Source organism: Benincasa hispida, chromosome 6 (assembly GCF_027475165.1).
Source record: "Benincasa hispida cultivar pf3 chromosome 6, pf3_genome.v1.1, whole genome shotgun sequence".
Classification (NCBI taxonomy): domain Eukaryota; kingdom Viridiplantae; phylum Streptophyta; class Magnoliopsida; order Cucurbitales; family Cucurbitaceae; genus Benincasa; species Benincasa hispida.
The window spans coordinates 46,713,051-46,723,278 of record NC_143483.1 but is presented as its reverse complement, the minus strand read 5'-3'; the positions used below and the strand labels follow the sequence as shown (position 1 = coordinate 46,723,278).

General features: G+C 33.6%; 1 protein-coding gene and 1 pseudogene across 1 annotated transcript; one reads left to right on the top strand and one right to left on the bottom strand.

Moving 5' to 3' along the window:
- Positions 1 to 829: 829 nt before the first annotated feature.
- Positions 830 to 4,717, bottom strand: SYP43 (syntaxin of plants 43). The gene is made up of 8 exons (XM_039033901.2): positions 4,211 to 4,717; positions 2,994 to 3,270; positions 2,241 to 2,330; positions 2,002 to 2,082; positions 1,787 to 1,864; positions 1,632 to 1,697; positions 1,469 to 1,549; positions 830 to 1,340 (listed from the first exon to the last, which is right to left on the bottom strand). Exons 1-8 carry the CDS (start codon positions 4,417 to 4,419, stop codon positions 1,233 to 1,235), a joined length of 990 nt encoding a protein of 329 aa, XP_038889829.1. The 5' UTR covers positions 4,420 to 4,717; the 3' UTR covers positions 830 to 1,232.
- Positions 4,718 to 8,525: 3,808 nt separating this feature from the next.
- On the top strand, positions 8,526 to 10,228 carry LOC150035714 (zinc finger BED domain-containing protein RICESLEEPER 2-like; annotated as a pseudogene).

The following is a 10,228-nucleotide window of genomic DNA, read 5'->3' as shown; positions in this document are numbered from 1 at the left end:
TAGTTTTTCCAGAGAGTAACTTTTAGATTTATAGCAGATACCATTTTGGCTAGCCGGCGTCTATTTGTTATTTTAAACAAATGCAAGGAAGTTTTGGTACTATTTTCATTGATTCCTCTTTCGGCTACATGTCTCTTGAAAACCTTGATATTTCAAGCTTTTAGCCAAATTCTGCAGCTCGGACAATTTGATACATTTCACTCAACTGGGAGAAGGGAATAGGTATTTTAACATTTGATCCATAGGATACATAACTGATATAAAATGTCTCCACTATTCCTTGGAAAAAGAGGTTTAGAAGTTTTTCCTCTTCCATCTCTCCTACTATATGAGGAACAATCGTTCTTTCTCTGGATCTTTAAGAGCGTTTGAGGCTAGTAGTTGAGTTATGAAGTCGTTGATAGTGCAGAAAATTTATATCTTTTTAACTGTTGAATGGAGTTTTTAACTTTACTTCTTCCGGTTCCTACTCGCAAATGGAATATCTAGTTGTTTCATTTTATTTGAAATTGATGAAGAAGAAGATGGTGGGTGGTGTGGCCATCATAGGAGGGTTGGAGTAGTTTTACATGTTCCTTTAAAAAAAAAAAAAAGATTCTTATTTTTGATCATCTAAGGAACTTTAGACCAAAATTTTGTATTTTCTGAACATGGAAGATTTGATCGTCTTACCAAACTTCAAACTTAGTAGACCATTTTTACCACGAATTCTTCGACCAAAAATTCGTGGAGCTTACCATCATGTGACTAAGTTTTGAGAAGGGGCTGAAGAATCTAAAAGGCCAAAGAAATTTCAATTAAAGTCAAACAAACATATTTGGTACACAAATTTGATAAGTATCGCTTTATGTCAATTTTATTGCACTGAAATACAAAAGTACAAAGTACAAACATCAGTCATCCATGAAAGTGAATAGAATGATCTTCCAAGTAAGATGGACAGTCCGCCAAGAATCTTCTTCTATAAAAACTCGTGAAAATCAAAAGAATTATCAATGGGAAGTTTCCAATGCTCAATCAATCTCTATACAAAATATACCGTCCACCACCATAACTCTATAATTCAAGAAGCTAAATCCCTCCCCCTTCCCTGGCCGGGAAACGCCAACAGGAATGAGTCCTATGTGCTTAAGAATTTCTGATTGGCCTGGAAACGCCATGAACTTTTGTGTAAAGGTCTCCGGGGAACAATGTAGGTAACTATGCATTATCTGGAATTATATGCTTGAGGATCAAAATAGTATGGTTTTAAGGATCAAAAGAACCAACATGACGAAGCACATGATAATGAGCACAGACGCGCACATCACCATCCCTCCTTGTTTTTGTGTTCTGTCTGCCTGTAGCACACGACGACAACATAGATACAAACATGAAACAATGAGCATGAAAGGGGATCAGAGAGATTCTGATTCTCCTACTTTAAGGGGAATGTTTTGAGAATTATATAAAATTGAAAGAAATTGACCTTCTGCAGTTGCTTAAGGCCCTCATCAACAGTCGTCGCAACATTTTGAATATTGTAATCTATTCTATCAATAATAGTACCCTGTTGGGAAAAAAACATATGTATGTATTGTTAGTATGTAACAAATGAACTTTCAAGATGTAGGATGGGCAACTTCTCTAACCTGGTCTATGACAAGTACAGATAGATCCTTCATGATCTGAGCAAGCTCATTCACGGATTCTACAACCTGGATTCAAGCGAATTGGTTGAATAAAGAATTAAAGATGTATACAGGAACGGAGATAGTTGTAGGGAGAAGGTTTTCTTTCTACTCACTTGTTGGATCTCTCTCTCTCTTTCGGCAGTGAATGCTTCACTTTTTCGCAGCTTAGCCATCTGATGCTCATTAAATACCTATACATCATTTACACAATAAAAGATAGTAAGGATTAAAGGACTCAATTCCTGTACATTCTCTTTATGCAATCACAGTGATAGTGATTGTCAATTCAAACATGAGAGAATAAAAAGATGGAGGAGATGAAGGATACCATATGTTCTAAATCATCGTCCTCCATTCTCGATCTATTTCCATTTAGATTCATCTCTATATCAATCCCATCTTGACCTTCCTAATTCACAAAAAGAAGGAAACTGGGATTCATATATTTGGAAGTTGAGTGTCCAATGTGGAAAGGAAGTAACTAGGTTACACAAATCATTCGAGGCAAAGTAATTATGCTGCCGGCAACGTGGAATTGAAATTCTAAATGAAATATTCTTTCTAGACCTCTTTTTGCTGCCGTAGGCGCTTTAAATAAGTTGACTGTTTCTTGCGAAGCTCCATGGAAAGGTTCTGAAGATCAGTGGCAAGAGATCGCTGCATCATAGAAATATATAACGACATGAAGTTTAGGACGACCCCAATATTTAAGAGAGATTTCCATCTATATGTAGACTTGAAAAGAACATCCATCTATTTGTTCACTTGCAATCGAAAGAAAGAAATCTAATTCACTTCCGCATTAAATCAACAACTCTATAATGGAAGTTAGAAAATGAAGGAAATAAGAGAGTAAAAATAGCATTTTTATGGAAAAGCCAGACGTCAAAACATATGAATTTCTTAATGAAACAAAATATTTGACCTTTCCAGCCTGCCCATTATCCCAAGACTTGCAATAGACTGTTACACTACCAAGGCTGTTAAAAAGAAGATCTACGATTCCAGCCATGAAAATGAATAGGACCTAAAAAGCCCTTCAGGTTTTTTTTATCGAATTGGCTAATAAAGAAAATGCAAAGTGAGAAAAAAAACGGGGTTGTCCATGCCTCGTAGTTACTCATCAAGTGGAATGGAAGGCTTAAAAGGCATTGGTATGGGGTGTGACTAAGGCTCATAAAAATATAAGGGTCCCTGGGGAAAAAACATCAACGCAAATGAGGCAGAACAAGAAATACAGAGAGAGCAGCTCTGTATAAGAGAAGTAACTTAATCAACCAATGAATGTTCCATACAACAATTTGCAACTTCAAGCTATACCTGAACATTTTTTCTGATATTGGAATCTTCCGAAGGTCCAGCTACAGAGAGCCTCTTGAGTCCTTTCTCTGATTTCTTGATTAAATTAGTTATATCCTGCGTGAGAGATTCAATTAATCGTTGATCCTCTTTACCATCTCCAAATGAAGGCATTAAAGCCTTTGCATGAGCTTTAGCTAACTCCATCATCTTCACTTGTGCACGCTGCACATTTGCAGCTATTTCTTCAGATACATCCACCCAAGCCGGAGGTAGACCCACCGTAAGAGCACCCTTACTGAATAGAGAAACAAAGAAATAACTCATAAGCCATGTATATTATGATACGATTATGGACAGAACTAGGGAAAAAGGAAAAAAAAAACATGTTGAAGTACAAGTTTGGTTTCCAAACATTGATGATTGTAATTCAATTCTGTCTCTGTAGGCACTGCAAACTAAAATAGTATTTTGACATGTTTATTTGATAAATATTCTGACCGATTAGTCACGAGGTCAAAAAGATGAAAGAAAGATGCAGCCAGTTGGAACAAATAAAATGGAATGCAACATACCAGCAACATATCAATTTCATCTTATAGATTGTACTATCTTTTTTTCGTCCAACTCTCCCTTTTTTCTTTTATTTGCCTATCAACTCATCCCAAATCAACCAACAATTGTTCTTTGACATGATTTGATGAACAAATCAATGAGAACTACATAGAATAACATTTAAATGGGTCAAGATGTAATTGAAACTTTCAAAATTTCAAGTCTAAACAGACAAAAGCAGAGACTAAATTTGTAAACTAACCAAGGAAGAACAAGAAGAAACCAGACATTCTTCAAATTGTTATGAATTCCTTTAATACTTAAACAGGTTTTCATAGTTCCCTTGGTTTTTCCGCATTATTGGCCTCCTCTGCCTCTGCAATGGCGATCTCACACTTTCTTATATTAAATACTTTTAACTACTACATTTTTCCATCTCTACTCCAAACACTAATCACCTTAGAAATTCTCGTCTCCTTCAACCATGAAGCGGTAACTGTCACTAAATCTCAATTTCGACAAGATCTTACCAAGCGGTCTCTTCAACAAAACCACGACAAACCGCTTATCACTATCCAACAATAAATTCTCAACATTAAGCCGAAAAAGAGATTTGGATCAAATTCACATAAACTACATATACCGGCATACAGTCACACACACGTATATAGACAGAGATAGACCTTGAATTACCCGGATCCTCGGTACTTAAGAGAGCGTACGACCGATTCGGATGCAGCAACGACGAACTAACCAATTCGATCACCGGGCCACCAGCGGCAGAGCTAGTCGTTGGCGATGCAGAAACAGGCGAAGAGCTGGTAGGAACCCTCACACTCCTCAACGCGTCCCTGTATTTCCTAAAAATCAAAGTCCGGTTCCTCGACGCCATGGAGAGAGGGAGGAAGAGCTCGAATTCTCGTTGGAAAGAATTCCAAAACTCTTCAAACTCGGGGAGGAGTGGAAAGATCTATTAGAAATTGTTCAAGTACAAAATCTCATTGCCGGAAAAAGAAACTCGAACAAAGGGGAATTTCCGGTCAGATGATCGGAGATCAAGGCGAATGGAAGGGAATGCGGCGGCCGGAGGGAAGCCACGTGCCCGGCGATGAGAGAGTTGTCGACAAAGTTACGTTATGGAAATGGAGAAAATCGGAAACCGATGGCTCCCGCGAAGACTATAGAACTCCGTCGGCGTAAGCTTTGTTGACGTGTTTTGGGCCTTAGTGAAATGGCCCTAATTTGGATATTTGGGTTTGGGCTTCGGAATTAAATTTAAAAAATAAAGGAGTTTCTAATTCTAGATCCATATTGCACTTTTGTCTTTAACATTTAATTTATTTTAAAATAGACTAATAGAATATAAAATTTCACTAAAGTTAGTGTATATTTACTATTTAGGCCTAATTCGTTTCTTTTATAAAACAAAAAAAAAAAATTCTCTCTTCATGCACAATCCTAGAGCTTCATGTCCATTGATGTTGCCCTTTTTTTTTTAAAAAAAAAGTCGGAATTTCCTTCCTCCTCCCTCTCCTTTTCTCCTTCCCAACATCGTGGTTGCAGACGAACGACTTGGGACAACCTCGTGCAAGGCAAAACTTCTGACGTCGGGCACGAGCAGATCCGACGTAGGCTTGAGTAGACGACGACGTGGTGTGGGACGAAGCTTTTGGCATCGGGCGCGAGCAAATTTGGCACAGACTTGTGCAGATCCAGTCGACAATAGCGCCGGCTCGAGCAAACAAACGCCGTGAGACGACGTGGCGAAGCTTCCAACATCGGGCATGAGCAGATCTACGCGGACTCAGACATATCCGATCAACGGAGCTAAGCTAGAAGATCCAGTCAATGGCGGGGGTTTTGGACGAGATGAAGATGAGGAGAGTTTTTGGACACCCTAAACAATTATATATAATCGTTTATTTTATATAAACCATGATGGTTTTTGTATTTAGATTTCTTGTTTTGTGACATATATGTGTATGTTATATGTCGAGCATCAAGTCCATCTATGATTTATATACTATGGAAGATATTTTTGTTAATTTTCGACTACTTTGAATTCATGATATATGATATATACATACTTGTATATATGATCTAAAATTTATGTTCTAATGTATATTTAAAAATAATCATGAATATTTGAGTAGACATCAAATATATTTACCATAATATTTAATATATTTTTTAGAATTGTTCCAAATAAACAATGGAATATATTATATGCACAAGCGAACAAACAATATAATATTTCACATAATATAAAAAAATCAACATGAAAAACAAAATGATGGTTTATGTCAAAAGTTGAATAAATCTCTAATTTATATACTGTGGTATATTTGCTATATTTGTTATAATATTTTCAAATACCTGACAAAATATTATGAGGTGTATTTTAAATAACCATGAATTCGAAAAAAAAAAACAATATGTGAAACCAACGAAAATTAAAAAAAAAAAAACTAATTAAATGCATTTTTTCTCTCCAATTAAATTAAATAAAGGGAAAAATCTCAACAAATAAATGTATTTCCTCCCTTCATTTGAAAATATTAAAAAATCATATTAAATGTATTTTCTCTATTTATAATAAATGCAGTTTATTTTTCCATCACTAGAAAAGTTTCGTAAATAGAAAAATATATATATAAATCGGAAATAAAAATAATAAAAAGGTAAATTTATCTAAAAATAATACTAAAAACCTTTCGTGAAAAAATACATATTTGAAATATATGCCTAAAGATGACGTTTTAAATAAAAATCTCGGAAAAATGACAAAACATGTGTGTGGTCTTGAACTAACAAGTAGCTAAACTTCGTTGGGTAAGATTTAGTCTTAAATGTGTAATAATTTAGTTGTCATATTTTGAAGTTTGTAATAATTGTGTCCTTATTATAAAAAGTTTATTTAAATTTAAGTGTCAACTTTAATCTTTATAGCTTATAGAAAAAATTGATTTTTCATCCAAATACATAATTTTTTTTACTAAATTCCAATAATATTTTTCATAAGGACTAAGTCATTACAAATTGTAAAGTATAGAAATTAAATCATTACTTATTAAAGTTCAAAGACTAAAATATTATAAATTTGAAATCACACTGACTAAATTGTTACATATTTGAAGTATATAGATCAAATTGTTACCAATTAAAGTTTGTGGACTAAATTGTTACTTTGATAAAAGTTTAGAGACCAAACGTGATTTTTAACCATGTTATTTTATATGATTATATATATATATATATATATATATATATATATATATATATATATATATATATATATTTGTGATTGTTCGATCAAATCTTTGTACATCTCAACTGATCTTATGAGACTCCTCGACCGACCCTACAATATTAAGGTATCAAATAAAATTGTAAGATATTAATTATAGGTAGATGGACACTAAATGGATTTAATTTATTCAACATTTGAAGTCTTTTATTAACCTTGGGGCACTTGCTGACCACTAGGTCGATCAACAACCATTGTTCTTTTATACAAGTTTTCAACTGTCTTCCTTAAATTTATTTATTAGTCTCGTTGGATTCAATTTAGTCTTACCTAAAATTTCTAATTTGGCATCTCTTTATTGGTGCTAAAATTAGTCGATGATTACATCGTCAAAACTCAACAATAATTGACATGTATTACTTCTCTTGAGATCAAGCGTTCAAATCTTTGCACGTCTAATTGTTGTATTAAAAAAATTCAAAATGTGACAATTTTACCATTGAGATTTAATTTATATTTCAATCTGATCTTCAAATTTTAAGATTTAAATGAGTAGTTGAGATGTACTATTTCTCCTCAGATCACATGTTCAAATCTTCATACTTCTACTTGTGGGATTAAAAAAAAAATCGAGTTTTTGTTTCAATTTGATTTCTAGATCTTAAGATTTGCACAAAACCAAATTGAAAACTAAACTCAAATCTCAAACATAAAATTGTAACATTTTGAGACTTAAAGAATTAAATCAAAATCAAATTTAAATATAAACTAACTCAAAATTTAGGGGCTAAAAATATTTTTTCTTAAAAAAAATCATTAAAGAAAGTTGGTTCCAAATAGAAGTTGAATTTTATGATACTCTACTTAAAAAAAAAGTTATAAAGTGAAAATGTAAGGCTACGCTTTGTATAGACTATTTGTGTTTATTTGACACTAAACCTTAAAAACTATTTGAACTTTCAATTATATGTTTGTTAGATCCTTCAATTTTCAAATTCGACATTGTAATATTTACCAACTTGTTAAATTGTAGACTATGAATATTTTTCTAAAAAAAATTATTGTTATAATTGTCTTGAGTTTAAAAATAATTTGAACCTTGATCTATTAACAAATAATCAATAACTCGAATTACCTGTACTATCCAATCTAAATTGCAAGGGTTGAGTTTAGTTAGTTTTTAGGGTTTGGTTGAGTTAGTTTGATTTTTTTTTTTTTTCCAGGTTGGATTGGATTTGGGTACATGAATTTGAGTTGACCAAATCTAACCCGAATTTATAATATTATTAAACAAAATATATATTATAACTTATAAATATTATAACTCATATATTTTCATGATGTTTGTATAAAGTTTCTGATAGATATCTTGAATTTTGATATTTAACATTTTAGTTTTATAAAATTTTAATTATTAATTTGTAGATTTAAGTAGGGGTGTTCAAAAAAATCGAAGACCTGAAAAAATTGAGCAACCCAACCCAACCCAGTTGGTTTGGGTTGGTTTAAAAAAAATGGTTTGGTTTTGGTTTTTTTTAATAAACCCGAGTAGGTCAGTTCGGTTCGTGGGTTTGTATAAAAAAATCGGTTCGAACCGATCCGACCCAAGATTCAGAAGGCCCAACCCTTCAGTTCAGTGATCAGTCTTTTAGCCCAAGAACCAGAAGGCCTAAACCAAATGGCAAATAGCCTTTCAGCGATCACGATCAACATCAGCGCTTCCACTTCCAGCCTTTTAGCGATTAACATCAATGCGCCATTCCCTTTTCGACACGTGGCCCTTAGAGATTGGAGGTCGTTTTGGTTTCCTTCTTCTCCACGTTTCAAATTTTCACTTCTCAGAATATCAAATCTTGGTATCGGTAGACGGTAGGTCAATCTTCCGTCACTCCTCACTCGTCAGCGTCACTTCTCACTTGGCAGCGTCGTTTCCTTTCCTTCCTTTCAGTTTCTGTCTTCTGATCGTCACTCGTCACGTTTTCGATTGGGTTTTCGCTCTGGTTTCATATCTCCCTACCCATTGGGTTTCTGCCTTTCCGGTTTCATATCTCCCTAGCCTCTCTCCGTCCGAGTCCGACTCTCGAATCCCATTAGGTGTCATCTTCACGTTGAAATCTCACACCTTCACAGCCTCATTGGTTACTGGTTAGCCATTAAACTTTATATATATATATATATATATATATATATATTCCTCATGGTTCACCTATGCTCACAATTTTTTTTCTTTATTTTTTAATATTATAGATGGAAAATAGTGAGTTGATCGACAATGAATCACCACCTATAAATATTCTCAATGCATGTTCTAAACCATCAGAAATGACAGTCATTGGCAAGAGAAAACCAACTAGGCCATCATTTTCAGTGTGGGATCACTTTACACAAATGGAAAGATCTAACATCGAAGGTATAAGATGCAAATGTAACTATTGTGATAAAGATTATGCTTGTGACACTTCTTCATGTGGAACTAGTACCTTATGGAAGCATATGCAAAAACAATGCAAAAATTATCCATTTACAGAACAACCTAAAGGGAAAACCATACAAAAATTTCAACCGGATGAAACTGATGCTAAAGGTGCTATCAATATGAATTTTTTGTCTACTGCCTTTAGTCAACAAAAAGTTAGAAATGTATGTGCTAAGATGCTAGTATTGTCTGAGGTACCATTTAGATTTGTAGAGACAGAGGGATTTAAAGAATTTTGTAATATTGCATGTCCTAAGTTTGACATTCCTTCAAGAATCACAATTGTTAGGGATATTTATCAGTTGTATATGGATGGAAAAAAAATTACTGAAATCAACTTTAATCAAAAGTGGTCAAAGAGTGAGCCTAACAACAGTTACTTGGACTTCCTTACAGAATATCAATTATATGGTTCTTACAACACATTTTGTTGATTTTGAATGGAATTTATAGAAAAGAATATTGAATTTTTGTTAAGTGCCTAATCATAAGGGAGAGACCATTAGTAAAGTAATTGAATGTTGTTTATTGGATTGGGATATTGATAAAGTTTTTTCAATTACTGTTGATAATGCAACTTCAAATGATTCAGCAATCTCATATATGAAGAGAAAACTAAAGATTTAGAAGTCTCTTCTTTTGGATGGTGAATTATTGCATATGAGATGTTGTGCTCATATTATGAACTTGATTGTCAATGATGGATTGAAAGAATTGCATAATTCGATAGCTAGTGTACGAAATGTTGTAAGATATGTTAGATCTTCTCCTAAGCGATTGAAATTTCTTTTAGATTGTGTTAGACATGAAAAGATTGAATCTAAAACCCTTGTTTGTCTGGATGTGTCTACAAGATGGAATTCAACATATTTGATGCCTGATCATGCTTTAAAATTTGAAAAGTCTTTTCAATGCTTAGAAGAAAAGGATGAAGATTTTGTACATCACTTTACTGAAGATGAAAATGGAAAGTGTTGA